The 20,666-nt window shown below is 37.4% G+C and overlaps 1 protein-coding gene across 1 annotated transcript in view; it reads left to right on the top strand.

The window, feature by feature from the left end:
* The window catches only part of nbeal2 (neurobeachin-like 2), a 118,251-nt gene that overhangs the window by 70,733 nt on the left and 26,852 nt on the right, over window positions 1–20,666 (top strand). The window contains 11 exon segments of the mRNA XM_073847831.1: window positions 7,636–7,950; window positions 9,973–10,122; window positions 10,338–10,495; window positions 11,748–11,872; window positions 12,067–12,184; window positions 12,360–12,520; window positions 14,185–14,318; window positions 14,451–14,558; window positions 16,381–16,476; window positions 19,362–19,486; window positions 19,724–19,864. Coding sequence (XP_073703932.1) covers window positions 7,636–7,950; window positions 9,973–10,122; window positions 10,338–10,495; window positions 11,748–11,872; window positions 12,067–12,184; window positions 12,360–12,520; window positions 14,185–14,318; window positions 14,451–14,558; window positions 16,381–16,476; window positions 19,362–19,486; window positions 19,724–19,864 — 1,631 coding nt within the window.

Here is a 20,666-nt window from a genome sequence, read left to right as displayed (position 1 = left end):
TATCTATTTTTCACTCCGGCATCCATCAGTAGAATGTGCCAGTCCACCCAACATGAATGGCACACACACACTTGGACAATGTATGCGTGACGACAGGACATCTTATCAGCTTCAGAGTCATCATGTGGTCAACACAACCCACAAGGACACTGACAACGCCACACAGCCACAACAAGCACTGCTTATGGACACTTTCCTGGCTGAGCCCTGCCATCAGAGCTCATCACAGACAGACTGTGACGTACTGCAACAGCTCCAAGACTCAGCACCGAAGGACGACTTTCTGGTAAACAGCCAGGGAAGCCAGGACAACATATTTCAGCCACCAGAAACACCAGAGCCAGAGCTCCATTCACCAGACACATTATCCCTCTCTCCAGCATCTCCACTTCTAAGCTTCTCACAGAAAATGGAGGAACTGGTATATGCTGGAACCAGACTCTCCCACTCTTTTGCTGCAAGCCCCCAGTTATCAACTAAAAAACGGCGGGCACCACAACCACCAAAGCCTGTGGGTCCAGCTCGTCCTCCTCCTCCTGTGAGAGCTCTCCGGCCGCTGCCACAACGTCAGGGCCCAAACCCTCCTGTGTCTGCTGTGAGTGAACCAAAAACAACTGAAAACAGCCCTCAGTGATATGTGTCGGGTCCCCGTTACGATAGCAGCAACACTCAGGAATGTTTACATAAGCGGGAACCCAGTGTGCCTGTAGTTTTCCCTATTTCTGTTTTAATATGTGATAGAAAGTCTAAGGCCATCTCAAGTCGTACGGCCTCTAATCTGAGGCCTATTAGGCATCAAACTAAATTTGCTCTAGAGACAAAAAGTAATGCCATCAAGCTAGTGTTTTTAAACATTCGCTCACTAAAAAATAAATCACTTCTAATCAATGATTTTATAACCACAAACAACCTGGATTTTATTTTTCTAAATCAAACATGGCTAGAAGACAGCTGCAGCGCAACAGTCCTCAATGAAACAGCCTCTCCTAACTTTACTTTCATGAGTGTCTGCAGAGCTGTTAGGAGAGGTGGAGGTGTAGTTGCTCTTTTTAAAGATGTCTATCAATGCAAGCAAGTGTCATTTGGTCAGTATTTGTCTTTTGAATATCTATGGATTGTGCTGAAAGGTGCTCCACGCATTCTATATATCATTATTTACAGGCCCCCAAAATACTCTTCAGCCTTTGTTGAGGAGTTCACAGAACTGCTGTCAATTATCTGTTCAGAGTTTGACTGTTTTACTATTGCAGGGGATTTTAATGTTCACATAGAAAATGCAGAAATCAAAACCACAAAAGAAATTATAACGGTTTTGAACACTTTTGACCTGATTCAGCATGTGCATGGGCCTACACACAATTGTGGACACACTCTTGATTTACTCATCAGTAAGGGTCTAAAGATTTCATCCACTGTTATCAAGGATTTAGCACTATCTGATCACTTCTGTATTTTCTTTGATATATTGATCTCTGCTCCTAATGAATGTAGATCTGTCTCTGTCAGAAAGAGATGCATTTACAATAATACTAGTGTGCTATTTATGAAGGCTATATCTTCAATGCCAAGCATTTCTGCAGACTCTGTTGATCTTCTCCTGGAGTCCTTCGACTCAAAAGTTAAGAATGTCATTGATGACATCGCACCTGTGAAAATCAGAAAGACGTCAGGCAGACAGAAATCACTGTGGAGAAAATCAACAGCAGTACAGAATATGAAAAGACAATGCAGAAAAGCTGAGCGGATGTGGCAGAAGACGAAACTTGAAATTCACTATAGCATCTATAAAGACAGCCTACATGCTTTCAATGCTGAACTAGGTAAAGCTAGACAGTTTTCTAGTTCTTCTCAAACCTTATAAAGAGCAACTTAAACAACACTCGCACTCTTTTTGCTACCGTTGAGAGACTAACAAACCCCCCTAGTCAGATCCCTAGTGAAATCCGATAGCAAGTGCGATGAGTTTGCTTCCTTCTTTTCTGAGAAGATCAATAATATCAGAAAGACAATTAGCACACCCTTAAGTTATGCAGAGGTCAGACAGATTTGACCGCAATTTCAAACAGAAGTCACTATGTCTACTTTTGAAGCAATCGATAGCAACATTTTGGAAGAAACAGTACAGCATCTGCTACCTTGACACACTTCCCACATCTTTTTTTCAAAAGTGTGCTTAGCTGTTTAGAAGCAGATCTCTTAGAAGTGGTGAACACCTCACTTCTTTCTGGGACTTTTCCAAACTCCCTGAAAACTGCAGCTGTTAAGCCCCTTCTGAAAAAGAAAAATCTTGATAACACCATACTGAGCAACTATAGACCAATATCAAATCTTCCTTTCATAGGCAAGATTATTGAAAAGGTTGCTTTTAATCAGCTGAACCACTACATAAACTCAAATGGATACCTGGACCACTTCCAATCTGGTTTCAGACCACATCATAGCACAGAGACAGCACTCATAAAGATAATAAATGATATTCGCCTAAATTCTGATTCTGGCAAAATATCAGTGCTGGTATTACTAGATCTCAGTGCTGCGTTCGACACAGTCGATCACAACATTCTTCTAGATAGACTGGAAAACTGGGTCGGGCTTTCTGGGATGGTTCTCAAATGGTTCAGGTCATACTTAGAAGGGAGAGGCTATTATGTGAGTATAAGAGAACATAAGTCTAAGTGGACGTCCATGAAATGCAGAGTCCCACAAGGCTCAATTCTGGCGCCGCTGTTGTTCAGCCTGTATATGCTCCCACTAAGTCAAATAATGAGAAAGAACCAAATTGCATATCACAGCTATGCAGATGTAAGGGATTAATTACATTTAATTTAGCTCAAAGGGAATCGAATATGATTCAATAGGGAATTTGAACAGAATCGCTGTTTTACGGCTGTTCAGAGTCGACCCGCGATTCATTAAACAAGCCGTGTAACAGAAACTCTGCAATGGATATTACTATCCAGAATATAGTGAAAACACTATATATTAGCACAGTAGCAAAATCGGCAGTTTAAGACATTAACTTGTAAGCATAAAACACAAGATACTTATCTTTTCTAATAAAAATATGATTTTATTGGATAAACCTAACACATACAAACTAATCTAACATAAACACACGCATTCACACAGGTTGCAGAAAGAGAAAGTGAGGAAAGAATGAGTTTAAAGGAATGAAAATATGAAGTCCCAAGTTTATAGCAATATGTGCAATTGCTTAGACCTGAACAACCATCAATCACTTAATTAACCCTCGTATTGAGTCTCTCAAAGAGGTTATTAAACTTTATATCAAATGCACCAGTTCAGTGAGAATCTGGAGGTTGTACTTGCGTTGCCTTTGTATCGAGGGGATTCCTTTCGTGCGTCGTTCCAAAAGGGGTTTCCCGGGGTTGCTGATTGGATGGGAGTTCGGTAGTCGTTGGACGTGAAGTCTTGGGCGTTGGCTTGAGGATGCGAGTTGTGCGCTGTTAAAGTTGAGGTCAGCGAAGACGTTTGGGTCGGTCGCGGCTTGCACAAAACTTAACTAGAACACGAAACTCTCAACGGAAAGAAATAAAAGAAGTAAAGTAAAAGACAGGAGTGTAATGATCTCCTCATGTTTCCTTTAGAGGAGCACTTGGCATGCTGGCATGCAGGCCAGGGAGCGTTCAAGAAGAACGCTAACAGCATCGGAACGCGGAGTAGGAGTAAGAGAAGTGTAAGAGAGTCAGCGTAAGAGAGAGATTTGAATGGTGTCCTGAGTATTTACAGTCAGCTTTTGGACACATCCCAAATGGTGTCTTGACCAATTAGAACATTGTCCTAAGTCAGGGTACTGCTGGTTTCTCCTCCCCAACCATAAATCACAATGTCATGTGATCCGTCCCATGGTCCCAATTTTCCCGCTCTTGGCAAAGTTAAATTTGGACATGATTTCAATAACGAGACTAAAATACATTTTACAAAGAATTGAATTATAGAAACATTTCAAGAATCTAATTTCAAGACCATGCATATCAAACACCAATATAAACCATTAAACCATTCAATAGTTATCAAAAGGGACATACACAATAAGTGATTAAAACATAATAGACAAATGTGTGAGTTACATATATGATAGGAAGTTATACATAGAAATTATGAGTTGCTCCTAAGTTCTTTAGCACATTATAGGTATATATATGGAAAGGCAGTTTCCTTTGCCATACTGTGACCATAAGGATGTGTTCTGTGAGGAACAAAGAGGTCAAGAGGGCGTAGAAGGAATTTCAGGCCCTGTCCTCTGTGTGGGGGAAAACCAACCAATATCGCTAATGACTTTACTCATGTGATGTTCATGATGTGCATTTCTTTGACCATTAATCTTGGTTACTTGCCCCAAATTTGGGATTATCAACAAGGGTCCTTTTGTGTTAATGTTGTAAGTTCCTAGTTAGTTAGGTTTGCTTCAGACTGGCTGGAGTCAGGGTGTCACATGACAAATTTTACGACATGCTGGTCATGCTGGAGTTGCTGGGATTTTGGAGTTTGAGGCTGTAGAAATGTTTTTACTTCTAATCGGATCTCCTGAATTGTCTGATTCGCGCTGAAATCCTACACAGATGATACCCAGATTTACCTAGCCTTATCGCCAAATGACTACAGCCCCATTGACTCCCTCTGCCAATGCATTGATGAAATTAACAGTTGGATGTGCCAAAACTTTCTTCAGTTAAACAAGGAGAAAACAGAAGTCATTGCATTTGGAAACAAAGATGAAGTTCATAAGGTAAATGCGTACCTTGATGTTAGGGGTCAAAAAACAAAAAATCAAGTCAAGAATATTGGTGTGATTCTGGAGTCAGACCTCAGTTTCAGTAGCCATGTCAAAGCAGTAACTAAATCAGCATACTATCATCTCAAAAACATTGCAAGAATTAGATGTTTTGTTTCCTGTCAAGACTTGGAGAAACTTGTTCATGCCTTTATCACAAGCAGGGTGGACTATTGCAATGGTCTCCTCACTGGCCTTCCCAAGAAGACCATTAGACAGCTGCAGCTCATACAGAACGCTGCTGCCAGGATTCTGACTAGAACCAGAAAATCAGAGCATATCACACCAGTCCTCAGGTCCTTACACTGGCTTCCAGTTATGTTTAGGATAGATTTTAAAGTACTTTTACTTGTTTATAAAGCACTCAATGGCCTAGGACCTGCATACATTGCAGATATGCTCACTGAATATAAACCTAACAGACAACTCAGATCACTAGGATCGAGTCAGTAATATCAAGGGTTCACACAAAACAAGGGGAATCCGCTTTTAGCCATTATGCCGCCCACACTTGGAATCAGCTTCCAGAAGAGATCAGATGTGCTAATACATTAGCCACATTTAAATGCAGACTCAAAACTCATCTGTTCAGTTGTGCATTTATTGAATGAGCACTGTGCTACGTCCGACCAGATTGCATTATTTTATGTATAATCATTTTACTGTGCTAATTAATTTTAAATCAATTTTTTAAATCATCTTAAATGTTCTTAAATTCTCTGTTTTTATTGTTGTGATTATTATTTTAAATTTTTATGATTTTTATGCTATTATGATTTTAATTCCTTTTTATGTACAGCACTTTGAATTGCCATTGTGTATGAAATGTGCTATATAAATAAGCTTGCCTTGCCTTGCCTTGCATGTCCAAAATTATTCATACCCTTCTCAATAATCAATAGAAAAGCCTTTATTGGCTATTACAGCAATCAAACGCTTCCTATAATTTTTGACCAGCTTTTTGCATGTCTCCACTGGTATTTTTGCCCATTCATCTTTAGCGATGAGCTCCAACTCTTTCAGGTTGGAGGGTCTCCTTGCCATCACCCTGATCTTTAGCTCCCTTCACAGATTCTCAGTTGAATCTAAGTCAGGACTCTGGCTGGGCTACTGCAAAATGTTGATGTTTTTGTTTGCTAACCATTTCTTCACCACTTTTGCTGTGTGTTTTGGGTCGTTTTCGTGCTAAAATGTCCACTGGTGCCCAAGGCCAAGTTTCTCTGCAGACTGCCTGATGTTATTGAGAATTTTGATGTATTGCTCCTGTTTTATGGTGCCGTTTATTGTGATTAGGTTCCCTGGTCCACCGGCTGAAAAACACCCTCAAAACATTAGGTTCCCACCACTATGTTTGACAGTGGGGATGGTGTTCTTAGGGTTGAAGGCTTCTCCTTTTTTTACGCCAAATGAAGGCTACATCATTGTGGCCAAACAATTCATTTTTTGTTTCATCTGACCATAAAACAGAAGACCAGAAGTCTTCTTCTTTGTCCAGATGAGCATTTGCTTTTGTGTGCTTTATCTGGAGAAGTGGTGTCCTCCTTGGTCTGCGGCCATGGAACCCAGCGGTGTGCAGTGTCCGTTGGACTGTCTGCCTTGAGATGTTGTCAGCAGCAGAGCCCAGATTCATCAGGATGGCCTTGGCGATGATCCTTGGATTCTTTTTTACCTCTCTCACTATCCTCCTGGCCAGCACAGGTGTCACTTTTAGCTTCCGACCACATCCTCTGAGATTTTTCACAGTGCGGAACGTCTTGTATTTTTAATAATACTTTGCACTGTTTAGATATGGTCTTATAGTTCTTTCCAAACCAACAGCAGAGAGCTTCTGCTTTTCACCTGTTGCGTTGATTAAAACAGCTGTTCCCAATGAATCAGGGTAATTAGGATTTTTTTTTTTTCACAATGATACCTCTTGTACGTCGTCTTTGGGAGAAGCCTGTGTCATTTCCGGTCAAAACTTGCTGGTTGAATAAAAGTAACTTCAGAATTTGCCAGGGGTATGAATAATTTCGGGCTTGACTGTATATACCATATACCATACTATACTATACTATACTGTACTATGCTATACATTCCATACTATACAATACCATACCATACTATACTATACATACCATTATGTACCATACATATGATGCAATTTTCTGAATGTGTATACTTCTTCAAAAATGAAAAAAATATATAATTTTGTCAAATTTACTTGCAGATTCTGACTGAAAATTGTTTAAAAGTAATTTTTCAGTATAGTATATACTACATACTATACTATACCTTACATACTATACCATGCTATGCTATGCTATACTATAATAAACTATACATTCTGTACTATACTGTACTATACTGAATCATACATATGATACATTTTTCTGTATGTCTATACTTCACATTAAAAACGTTTTTGTACATACAAAGAAATATAAATTTTTTATTTAATATTTATTTTTTTTTAATTATAATTAAAGATTATTGCAGTACGTTTTACAATATGTAAAATTTTGTAAAATTTACTTGCATTTTCTGAGTGAAAATTGTTTCAAAGTAATTTTTTTCATGTAGTATACACTACAGTATATTGTTTATATCACATACAAATTATATGCTGGACAGTATGTAATAAGCTATCAGTCTATTGGTATAGTATATATTGCATGAATACAGTAATGCATAATATAATATGCCGTGTTGTCTGAGACAACACATATAATAAATGTATGCTATTCTGAGCATGTTCTAATGTCAAAATAAAAGTCTAATTTGAACAACACACACAGACAAACACAAATAACACCAAAACCTTGACAGTAATGTAATATCTGCTGTTTCTTTTCTCTCAGGTGTGTGAGATGGCATGTTTAAAACTTCATAGCCTGCTGCAGACTGTGTTATGTCTGTCCTGGGAAGAGGTGTGTTTTCTTCTGGGTCGTCTTGCACCACTTTGGCCTGCAAACTCGGGTTCAGGCCCGGGCCCCGAGGCTTTGCTAAGCCCCCTGGTGCCCATCGTCCGAGCACTCTTGGACCAGCATGCGGATCGCACAACCCTTCAGAAGATGCTCCCCAATCTGCCCGCCACCAACGGCAGCCCCTCCTTCGCCCAGGATCTCCAGAACTACTGCAGCACTGCTGAGTGGCAGCAGTTCTACCAGAACCACGTCAGTAGAGTCCAATCTCCCTCACACACAGACGCACTTCACTTAGCAGGCACCCGGTTAGACTGTTTGAATTAAGATAAGATGGTGGCTTCTCGGCTGCAGTCGGGTCTGTATATGTTAGCACATGTTTTACCTTTTTTGGAGGCAGAATGTCAGAAATAAGTCTTTCAGCGCTCATTCTCAGTCAAACACGAGATAAGCTCATCATTTCACATACAGCTTTGTCCCGACAGATTATACACAGTTTTTCTTTGAAACAACTCATTCTCCTTATTCACATCTGTAGCATACTATCATCTTGGATTAATTTGAGTTTAGCTAATGCTGATTTCAGCACTGGTCCAGCATCTGAGCTGTAGACTCTCTCTCTAAAATTCAGTGGGTGTGTGTTTGTTTTAGCATGAGGGCACTTTGACGGTTAATCTGCTTCCATTGTAGTGATGAACACTTTATTTAGACTCTTTTGTTCGTCCTGTGCCAAAACAAGACAGAAAAATCCTGATTTGTTCTCCTCATCTCACAAATCCAAGACAAACCATGCGTTTAAATTAAACAGACATCATGCCAGAGTGTCCTGGAGATGATTTATGAAGGCTGGCGTGTGACAGCGTGTGCTTATAAATCTGCCCTGTATATACAAATCACACGGTATATTACCATGCCTTGAAACGCAAAGTGAACCAGGTTTTACACTATGCCCAAACAAGTATCTAGGTGCGGGAAGGGGTAAAGAGAGAGAAAAATGTGTATATTTTGTATGTTCAGCATTACAATACACTATGAGTACTGACTTGGTAAAAGGTTGAGTAATGTCAACAACAGCAATATATTAGAACACATCAATAGTCCTAATTATTTAAATTATGTTAGAAATGTATACAATTTATAAAGTATAATTTTTTTTAATTGTACATTTTATACATTTATAATTAACTATTTTACTGAAATTACTGTATGCATTAATTTGTGTAATTATTATATTATATTATATTACTAACTATTGGCTGTTTACAAGCGAACAAATGTTAAATAAATTGTATACATTTATAATACAATTAAAATGATTAATTTATACATTCATTTGTGATATATTATATTATATTTTAAATAAATTCAATACATTTATAACAGCATTAAAATTATTATTTTAGACATTAATTTGTGCTATTATTATATTATATTATATTATTATATTATATTATATTATATTATATTATATTATATTATATATTGTCCTAACTATTGAGTGTTTACAGACAAACTAGTCATTTTAAATACATTTTATACATTTATAATATAATTATTTTAAGAAATAATTATTATATTATATTTTATTATATTATATTATATTATTGTCCTAACTATTGGCTGTTTACAAGCAAATTAGTCATTTTAAATTATACTATTTTAAATAAATTCAATACATTTCTAACAGCATTAAAATGATTATTTTAGCCATTAATTTGTGCTATTATTATATTGTATTATATTATATTACTGTCCTAACTATTGGCTGTTTACAAGCAAATTAGTAATTTAAAATAAACTGTATAATATAATTAATTTACATTATATTGTATTATCTATAATATATGTTTATATCTATACATTTAGAATATAATTTAAATACTTATTGTATACATTAATTTGTGCAATTATTATACTGTATTATATTATGTTATTTGTAATATATATTTATGTCTATACATTTAAAATTAAATCAAAATAGTTACTTTACATTAATTTGTGCAATTATTATACTATATTATATTATTATCCTAACTATTAGCTGTTTACAAACAAATTAGCCATTTAAAAAAATTATATACATGTATAATATAATTAATTTATATAATATCATATTATATTATCTATAATATGTTTACATCTAATTATTAATTATTTTATACATTAATTTTGTGCAATTATTGTATTATATTGTATTGTATTATATTATTTACAAACATACAGGAAATACCCGTTTTAAAAATCTGAAATGTTTTTCATAATGTATGCCTTTAGGTGGAGCCCACAATGCAGCAGTATGAGCTGGACACTTTTGGCAAGAGTCACGATCTGATGTCCAACTTTTGGAATTCCTGCTTTGATGACCTCATGAGCACTGCACAGAGAAGAGACAAGGACCGTTCTGACTGCAAAGCCAAGTTTCAGGTTTCTGTCAACCCCATTTATTCAGTGTTGCGCTGGTAAACTAAGGATTGCTGAATTTGCTGTTAAATTCCCACAATGAGCAGACCATGACTTTCTACTCTTTGAGATACTGGGATTATTCAATACACATCCCAAACCCCAACCAAACCATATGTGATTATGACAGATGAGTTAATAACATGGACATGTTATTATGTTTGTATTCTTATCTTTAGGAGCTCATTATTGACCCACACCTGAAACGAGTGCGCACAGAGAACAGCCGCTACCACAGTGTGCAGAAGATGATTAACAGTCAGCAGGGGGTGGTGTGGAGGCACTGGAAATCACTGCGCAGGTTACTGAGCAGCGAGAGAGGAGCCTGGGCACTCAGGTTTGCGTGAATGAATCATTATCAATATCAGAATAAATAAATAAATACATAATATATATATATATATATATATATATATATATATAGAGAGAGAGAGAGAGAGAGAGAGAGATTGAGAGATTTAAAAGAGAATTCACTTCCGGAACAAAAATGTACAGATAATGTACTCACCCCCTTGTCATCCAAGATGTTCATGTCCTGCTTTCTTCAGTCGTAAAGAAATTATGTTTTTTGATGAAAACATTTCAGGATTTTTCTCCATATAGTGGACTTCTACGGTGCCCCAAGTTTGAAAATCCAAAATGTAGCTTCAAACAATCCCAAATGCAGCTGTAAACGAACCCAGCCAAGGAAAAAGGTTCTTATCTAGCGAAATGATTGGTTATTTTATATATTTTTTATTACAATTTATATACTTTTTAATCTCAAATGCTTATCTTTGTCTCTCTCTGCAATGTGCATGAGTAGTCTGTGCATCTCTGGTTCAAAACAGTTAGGGTAGGTCAAAAAACTCATTCATCAATCATTTATTTTCTCCCTCAACTTCAAAAATAATTTCAAGATGATCGTACATCGCTGCATAAGTACCGACCCAGTGTTTGCAAAGTGAACATGCAAAGATCAAACACCCTTAACAAAAAAGGTAAAACGGCGACGTAGGATGATTTTGAAGTTGAGGGAGAAAATTTGAGTTTTTCAACATACCCTAACTGTCTTGAACCAGAAAAAAACTGAGCTCAGACAAAACTAGACAAGACAAGCATTTGAGTTTAAAAAGTATATAAATTGTAATAAAAAAAAATAAAAAATAACCGATCGTTTCGCTAGATAAGACACTTCTTCCTCTCCTCCTGTAAAGAGATAGTTCCCAAACTGAAAATTCTGTCATTAAGTACTCATCCTGATGTTGTTCCAAACCCGTAAGACCTTCGTTCATCTTTGGAACACAAATTAAGATATTTTTGATAAAATCTGAGAGCTTTCTGACCCTGCATAGACATCAACGCAACTGACACATTCAAGACCCAAAAGAAAAGTAGAAAGGACATACTCCATGTGGCATCACTAGTTCAACCGTAATTTTATAAAGTTACAAAAATATTTTTGTGTTCCATTGATGTCTATGCTATTTATCTGACATTCGTAGCTCACTGTGTTGAAGTGAGGTTCAGTTGTATACACTGATGCTGTATATTCAGGGATTATATTGTGGTGTGCAATGATGGACTGAATGGAAGTGTTTGTGTTTCAGGGTTCAGCAGGAGGTGAAATGGAAACTGTCGAGTGCAGAGACGTATTCTAAGATGCGTCTGAAGCTGGTGCCACATTACAGCTTTGATTCCCACAGTGATGCCAGTGCACTAAGAGATAACATGGGTTAGTACCTCTGTGGAAGTGTCTCATTTATAAACTGACATTAATGATATTTAAGAAAATCAATAGTGAGTACTAGTTGTTGAAATCATTTTGCTTTGACTAGATGTTTTCAAATAATCTCTGCCCTTTTGAGCTCTCTGTTATTTCAATGTTAATATTTATATGTTGGAGTGTTTTTGGTGTTTTTTCCACAGGAGCTGACAGCCCTCGCAGCTCAGCTGAACCCATCCCTCTCGCTGTTGCCAAAGAAGCCAAAGTTAGTGACATGGAGGATGACAAACTAGAGGATGAGGATATAGTCTTTATCGATGAGTGAGTGTTACACATTTCCATCAACACACAGTAGTTGTTTTGTTCCTGAATGAATCAGTGTTTTTGAATGAATCCATTTAAGTGATGATTCAGCCTTTTTATGGCTTTTGATATGGGTTTAGTGTGATTGAGAGTATGTTCAGCAGGGTGTGATTGTGTGCGTGTTATTTCTCAGGGCGGAGGAGGGCGAGGAGGAGAGCCAGAAAGAAAAGCTGGTGCTCTCAGAGGAGTGTGAGCTCATCACTATTGTTGCTGTGGTACCAGGTCGTCTGGAGGTCACAACGCACCACCTGTACTTCTACGATGGCAGTAGTGAGAAAGAGGAGACAGAGGAAGGTGAGTAACAGCTTGTATTGTGTAGTATATCCCATCATACTGCCCAACCCATTTTGTTTGTCTCAGTGATAAGCCTCCATTAATTTTTCACATAATGAATGTGTACACTACAAGTCAAAAGTTTGAATGAATTCATATTTTTTATGTTTTTTAAAAAAGAGTCTTATGCTCACCAAGGCTGCATTTATTAAATCACAAATACAGTAAAACTGTAATACAGTAAATATTATTACAGTTTATCCCAAAATGAAAATACTGTTATTAATTATTTACCTTCATATCGTCCCAAAACCGTAAGACCTATGTTCATCTTTGGAACACAAATTAAAATGTTCAAGGCCCAGAAAGGTAGTAAGGATTTTAAAATAGTCCATGTGACATCAGAGAGAAGAATAGTTGAATAAAGTCATTATTTTTGTTTTCTTTGTGCAAAAAGGTATTATAATAGATTCATAAAATTAAGGTTTAACCATAGATGTCACATGGATTATTTTAACAATGACTTTACACCATTTCTAGGCCTTGAACATTTCAGTTGCGTTGCTGTCTATGCAGGGTCAGAAAGCTCTTAAATTTCATTAAAAATATCTTATGTGTTATGAAAATGAACAAAAGTCTTACAAGTTTGGAGCAACATGAGGGTGAATAATTACGCTGCACAAAAATGCTTATCTTACTTATTTTTTGTCTTGTTTCTAGTCAAAATATCTAAAAATTATTTTTAATTAAGATGCATTTACTAAATAAGCAAAATACATACACAAATATTTAGTCTCGTTTCCAGGGGACAAAAAACTGAATTAGGTGCAGTTTGCTTAAAATAAATAAAATTATCTGCCAGTGGGGTAGGTAAAATGCTCTTGATTTAAGAATATTTTACTTACCCTGCTGGCAGATAATGTTACTTGTTTTCAGGGGGGAAACTAAATCAAGTGCATTTTGGTGCATTTTTTTCTTGTGTCCTTCTGCTTATCTAGTAAATGCAGTTTAATTTAAGAATTTTTAGATATTTTGACTAAAAACAAAACAAATATTATAAATAAGATAAGCCTTTTTTGCAGTATAATGACAGAATTTTTGGGTGAACTAAAAATTTTTTAGTTTTTTTTCTGTAATAGCGAAGCAACATTTTTTGCCACCATGATTTGTCAGAAATCATTGAATCATGAATAGCAAGATCAAAAAAACAGCATTTATTTGAAATAGAAATCTTTTGTAACATTATAATTGTCTGTGATCAATTTAAAGCATCCTTGCTAAATAAATGTATTAATTTCTTTCTTTTTTTCTTTTTTACTTAACCTGAACTTTTGAATGGTAGTGTATCACCATTTCAACAAAAATATTAATCTGCATGTTTTCAACATAATAATAAAAAAATGTTTGCGTTGCAAATCAGCATATTAGAATGATTTCAGAAGGATCATGTGACACTGAAGAATGGAGTAATCAGTGCTAAAAAATCAGTTTTGCCATAAGAATAAATTACATTTAAAAATATATCAAAATAGAAAATTGTTCTATTAAACGTAATATTTTACAATATTAAGATTTTTCAAAAACATTAAAATATCTTAATTTTTCAGACTTTTGACTGGTAATGTACATAATAAGATATGATTTATGATTATAACATGAATGCTCTTGACTGCCCATCTTTGCAGGCATTGGGTTTGATTTCAAGAGACCGTTATCACAGCTAAGGGAGGTCCACCTGAGACGCTACAACCTGCGGAGATCTGCACTAGAGCTGTTCTTCATCGACCAGGCACACTACTTCATCAACTTCAGGAAGGGGGTGAGCTAGACACATACTAACTATTGTGCTGCAAGAGAAACTACAGTAGAACAGGATTCATAGTAGATGGCCACAAGCATCAGTGGCATTTGAAGGCTCTGTGTTTTTATCTTTGTTTGTTTTCTCCCACAGGTGCGGAATAAAGTCTACTCCAGGATCCTGGGTCTCAGACCACCCAATCTGTTCTACTTTGGTTCTCGCTCTCCTCAGGAGCTCCTGAAAGCCTCCAACCTAACTCACGTACGTCCAATGTGATGCCACTATTTTCCATACTTTCAGAAAAATAGGCCATGATTGGAGCCAAGGCATACTAATTAACACATACTGCAGACACATTAGGGGCTTTCGCACCGCATAGTTCTAGGAACTAGCTAGCATGGTGGTTCCTAAAGAACCGATTTCCCCCTTGGGCCATTTCAGTGGTTGCATTCACACTGGCAACAGGAACTGTGAAGTGGCTGAGAGCGATGTCTATATTTGCAACATTTATAAATGTCAACAACCAGTAAATGGTTTTGTGATAACGGAGATGGAATGTAAATGCATAATTTACGCATTAATATTAGGGATGCACCGAATCCAGGATTCGGATTCGGATTCGGCCGAATCCTGGGCTTTTTGACGGGGTTCGGTTTCGGCCGAACCTTAGATTTATTTTCCACCGAAACCGAACCCTAGACTTGCACTACGACGTCACACGGCCGTTGATTACGTGAAGGTGTTTAGGCTACATAGGACCCGTTCGAATGTAGTAGGCTGTAAGAATCTGAAAATGGAACTCGTAAGCAAAAAAAGTTTTGTTTGGCAGTACTTTCCACCAAAAGAAGGCGATTCAAGTCGAGCTTTATGTTCAATTTGCAATGCCAATTTGTCTCGTGGTGGCAAGGACCCTAAGCAGTACACAACATATCGCCGATGTTAAAACATTTGCGTCTAAGGGGCCGTTCACATGTCGCGCCTAAAAACGCGTGGAAAACGCTAGGCGCGCCTCTTTCTTCCTTGTCAACAAAGCGCTCAGGCGCTTGCGCTCCGGAAGCGTCTGCCGTTTCTAAGCAACCATCAGCTGCGCTCTAGCTCCAAGCTGCGGAGCGCTTGCTGCATTCTGAAAAGTTGAGATGTTTTTATCTCGATGCGGCGCGGACGCGCCTGGAAAAACGAGCGCGTCGCACCGCGTGCGCGGCGCTTCCATTATGCGCGCGCAAGCCGCGCATCTACATTTAAAATAACGAATTTGTGCGCGCAAAAGACGCTACATGTGAACGGCCCCTAAAACATCCAAAAGAATACGAGTTTTGCATGAAGGAATCTACAGACAGCAGCCAAAATGCAGCAACTTCAGGTACGGCAGCTGGACAGTCACAGCTAAAAACGTGTAATTAAGGATGCGAGTAGGATTCGGTATTCGGTTTCGGATTCGGCCGAATCTTAAACAGTGTATTCGGTATTCGGCCGAACCCCAAAAATCTGGATTCGGTGCATCCCTAATTAATATCGAACTAAATATACTGTTACATATCATCGAGGATGTTAAAAGCACAATGCTGCAGACAACAGGTAGCTAAATGCAGTTATTGCTGTTTTCCGTGTTCATGGAGTAAATGTTTTTACACAGCTTTTTAAAAACGCCAGGTAACCGGTGTTTCGTATGCGTTTGGCCAATCAGCTTACACTTACGTCACTGGTAGTTCCTATAGAACTGTTTTAGACCCTACTCTGAAGTAGAAGCTCTTTTATTTTCACCAGAACTATATAAGTTCTAAAACTATTCCTAGTTCCTGCAGTGCGAACATGCCAAAAAGCGGGTACTTCCACCAATAGTTCTAGAAACTATAAAAAGGTTCCTCCAGTGCGAAAGCCTTTATTGAGCTTTGGTGCTTACATGGGAGATGCTGGTTTGACTCTTTCCTCCACTCACTCAATCCAATTCCTCTTCCTCTCCCTATAGTTTCCTATTCCCTCTGTACTGTAAACAAAATAAAGTAAAAACTGTCAGTAAGCCCCACCCCCCTAAAATGTCCAAATCTAACTATTGTTTAATTTCTTTTTCTTTTTCTGTTTCCAGAGATGGGTTTGCAGAGAAATCTCCAATTTTGAATATCTGATGCAGCTCAACACCATTGCTGGTCGCACATACAATGATTTATCCCAGTATCCAGTGGTGAGTCCTTACATAGCTTTTGTTTTGTTTTTCGTTCAGTTTGGTTTGTTTTGTTTTAGTTTGGTTTAGTTTACTTCAGTTTACGTTAGTTTTTTTGTTTTTGTTTTTTGTTTTTCTAAACGGATTGTCCTATGCAGTGTCACAGGGATGCTATAGCCCAGCGGTTCCCAACCGGGGGGTCGCGACCCACTAGGGGGCCTCAGTGATCCTCCAGGGGGGCCGCGAGATATCTTAAAAATAATTTAAATATTATCCTATAATTGTTTAATTTCATTATTAATATGCTAAATGAAAATAATAAAAGCACAGCCTCTCTCGTGTTCTGTGATTGATTGCTTCAGACTTGGCGCAGCAAGCCTCATCGCACTGTTAAATACAGACTAAATGGCGGCTCAAAACTTCCAAACGCTGTACGCAAACTACTGTTTCATCTCTCAGCTGCATGCATGAAGCAAACCGTCGCTCTAATGTAAAGGTAAAAATGATTAGTGTCATAATAACGAACTTGCGCGTGCCTAATGTATAACACTCGTGTATGTCAAAGTCGTACATGAGACACGCAAGTCCGCTATTGATTCACAAACTATGCGCGCTCTCAGGGCTCTGATCCCTATCTTATTTTTGCGTGAAATTTCAAACATTTGCCTAGTTGTCCAAATTATTGCCCTGTGAGTGTTTTATAATGGATGCTCGCCCATAGAAGAGGAGTGAGGCTCGGTGTTTATAAGCATCAGGCACGCACTGACAGAGTTCACTGATCCCAAACCTTCACATCGATGTGTTTCAACAGAATTAGAATGCATTTGCTGTATTTTGAATTTGTGTATTAGTTTTTAATGGATACAAACAGTAGATATTCAGTCAGTCAAGTTCAAAGGGATAGGTTTAGTGGTCTTTTGGTATCTCCCTGTTATACGGCAGGTTCACTTATTTAAGAAAAAGTACTCTGAAGTTGTAAAGAATGTCTGAAGTAAAATAATTTTAAAAGTTAGAATTGAGCAGAGGTTTTCTAAAGATTATAAGGTATATTTTAAGTTTTAATTTAAAGTTTTAATTTTGAGTTTTTTTATAACATGCAGTAGAAGAATAATAAGGCAAAACAAATGTTTTGGTTAATAAAAAAGGTTTCAAAATAAATACTTTTTCTTTACTGCGGAAGTACAGTATAAGAGGACATGTCAGGCATAGGGGGGCCTTGCAAAATTGTCCGGAGAAGGAGGGGGGCCCCGGAGTAAAAAAGGTTGGGAACCCCTGCTATAGCCTACCCAGCATCTCGGGTTGATTTTTATTTTAGTTTATTTTATTAGGGGCCAAGCACCTATTGTAACCGTTGGCGTTCCTATTATTATTATTATTATTCTGGAACCGCTTGCGGGAAAGTTATGAAAATTGGCACACAGATAGAGGGCAGTCTCAACATTAACCATAGTAAGTTTGGAGTCTCTAACTGAAGTCCAAAATTTCATTAATTTTATGCTAATAACTTTTGAACCGTAAGGTCTAAAGGAATTCTTTTTTCCTCTGAATCCTTGACATATGCCGAGTTGAATGAACACCAACATTTTAAAAACGTGAGGTTTATTTTTTTCGCTATTTTTAATTGTTCGAAAAACCTACTTTTTTTAACTCCTCCTAGACGGATTGTCTGAATTTCACCAAAATTGGCTCAGATCATCTTCAGACCATGCTGGCAAAAAGTTTTGTAATTCAAGTTGATTAGTCAAACCGTTCTCGAATAATGTGCAAACAAAAATAAACGAAAAGCACGCAAAAATAAATGCAAGGCTATATCATATCATATCATATCATATCATATCATATCATATCATATCATATCATATCATATCATATCATATCATATCATATATATGTATTAAGACCAAAGGTTGTGTGTTTTATAACAAGCATGACCTAATGCTACCTGTACATTTTTGGAGCAGCACCACCTAAAGGTCAATAAATTTTTTGCTTATAACTTCTGAATGGTTTTGCCAAAAATCACAAAACTGGTCTCTTTAGATTTGATGCAATTTGATGTCTGGTCGAACCATATCCAATTTTTCCATGTCAGTCATTTTAGGTGTCAGCCATCTTGAATTTTTCGTAAAGCGCTATATTTTAAAAGCGCATTGGCGTATCGTTACGAAACTCTGTATGTGTCTTCGGCACTATGCCCTGACAGTACTCAAAAAGTTTGGGGGTAGTGGCCAAATGTTATAAAGACATTTTTAAAAAATGCTAATAACATTTTTTTAAAATTGGCCTATTGTAATGAAAAAGATCTCAATATATACTTTTTGAAACTTCTCCTAGACCGTTGGTCTGATTCACTAATTTTGACTCATCTTCAGACCATGCTGACAAAACTTTATGGATTTTGTGTCAAAATGCAAAATGGTTTTCATTTAACGCATCAACGAATTTGCTGGAAAGATGCCAAACTGCTTCTGAGGCTGTATCTCTGCAAAGCTTTGACAAACTGACACCACACTGAACACACCACATCAATTTGGTAACAGTGCCACCATTTAGCACAACAGTAGTTTTGTACGATTTTTCAGCCATTTGGACTAAAATCATCTTAAAATGGCTTACTCATTGCTTCAGTTGCTTTGATGCTTGCTGCCTTGCTTGCCTAGTGCTTGGCCCCGTAATTGCTGCTTGCAGCTGTATTTTTCATTTATTTTTATTTGATTTGATTTTTTTTTATTAGTAAACCAATATTTTATTGAATCCATTTAAATGGGTGATTATTCATTTAATATATATATATTTTTTTAAATGAATCTAAATGGGCAAGACTGCCACTTCTGGTGTTGGTGGATATTGTATGGGTCACATGTCTTCTCTTTTTTTTTTCTTCATATGCATGTGTGTATTCTCAGTTCCCCTGGGTGTTGTGTGACTACATATCTGCTGAATTGGATCTGGAGGACCCAGCTGTTTTCAGAGATTTGTCCAAACCCATTGGTGTCGTCAACCCTCGACATGCACAGAACGTCAGGGAAAAGTGAGAGAGAAGTGTTGCAGTCCTTATTGCAAAATTCTCAGTATCAAAGAATGTGTTGTAAAAAGATGTAACAAAAGTAGAAAGATGAATAACAATACCACAAGCCGATATATACATGATTAATAAATGTATTTAAATTTGTAGTACATTCCAGTATGTTCTATAATAAGATAAAACAGTGTAATCTACAATCTTTTGAGTATATCAGCTGTTTTGTTATTGTTGTTGTTTGATTAGGTATGAGAGTTTTGAGGACCCAACAGGCACTATCGATAAATTCCACTATGGCACACACTACTCTAATGCTGCCGGCGTCATGCACTACATGATCCGCACAGAGCCCTTCACCTCATTACATATACAACTCCAGAGTGGCAAGTAAGACACACACACTTACACTCCGCTGCAATCATACTGTACACTAAAGCCAGGGGTGTCCAATCTTGCTCCTGGAGGCCACTTTTAGCTCAAACACACCTAAACCAGCTATTCAAGGCCTTCAGGATTACTAGAAACGTACAGGAAGGTGTGTTGGGGCAGGTTAGAGTCGAACTCTGCAGGATGTTAACCCTTCAAGAGCAGGATTGGACACCCCTGCTCAATGGTGTATTACATTTATGTTTCAGAAAATTTTTCACACTGCTAGTATGAAGGTAAAACAGTAGCAAAACTCGAGAGCTTGCTAATTTGAATGTGAGAACTTGTCATATTAATATTCGTATTTGTAAGCTGAAATTTGAACTCACAGATCTGATGTGAAAAGCTGAATCTGTCGATTTGCACACACAGACAATGATCAAAACACCCGTGTTTTGAATTTGAAGTTGCAAATTAATAACTACAAATGTGTAAAATGACATCCACACAAACAAAATGACAGACGCAAGTGTGTACAACATATATGCTTTTGCACTTTACTTCAGTTTTACTGTACAACCTCAAGTCAGCACTTACAACCTCTCAGATCTGGCAGTACAACTTCAGATCCTAGTGCTTTGACTTTTGCTACTCTTTTTGCGATATCAACCAATAAAATGACTTCATTCCCACCCTAGCCCCGCCCCCGGCTCTGAGCTCTCAAGTCTGCATGTACAAGTGCACGAGTGAGTTTTGCAACAGGAATATCGCAAAAAGAGTAGCAAAAGTCAAAGCACTAGGATTTGAAGTTGTACTGCCAGAT

Source organism: Garra rufa, chromosome 9 (assembly GCF_049309525.1).
Source record: "Garra rufa chromosome 9, GarRuf1.0, whole genome shotgun sequence".
NCBI classification, from domain to species: Eukaryota; Metazoa; Chordata; class Actinopteri; order Cypriniformes; family Cyprinidae; genus Garra; species Garra rufa.
Note: the sequence above shows the minus strand (reverse complement) of the source record. Positions and strands in the feature narration are given on the sequence as shown.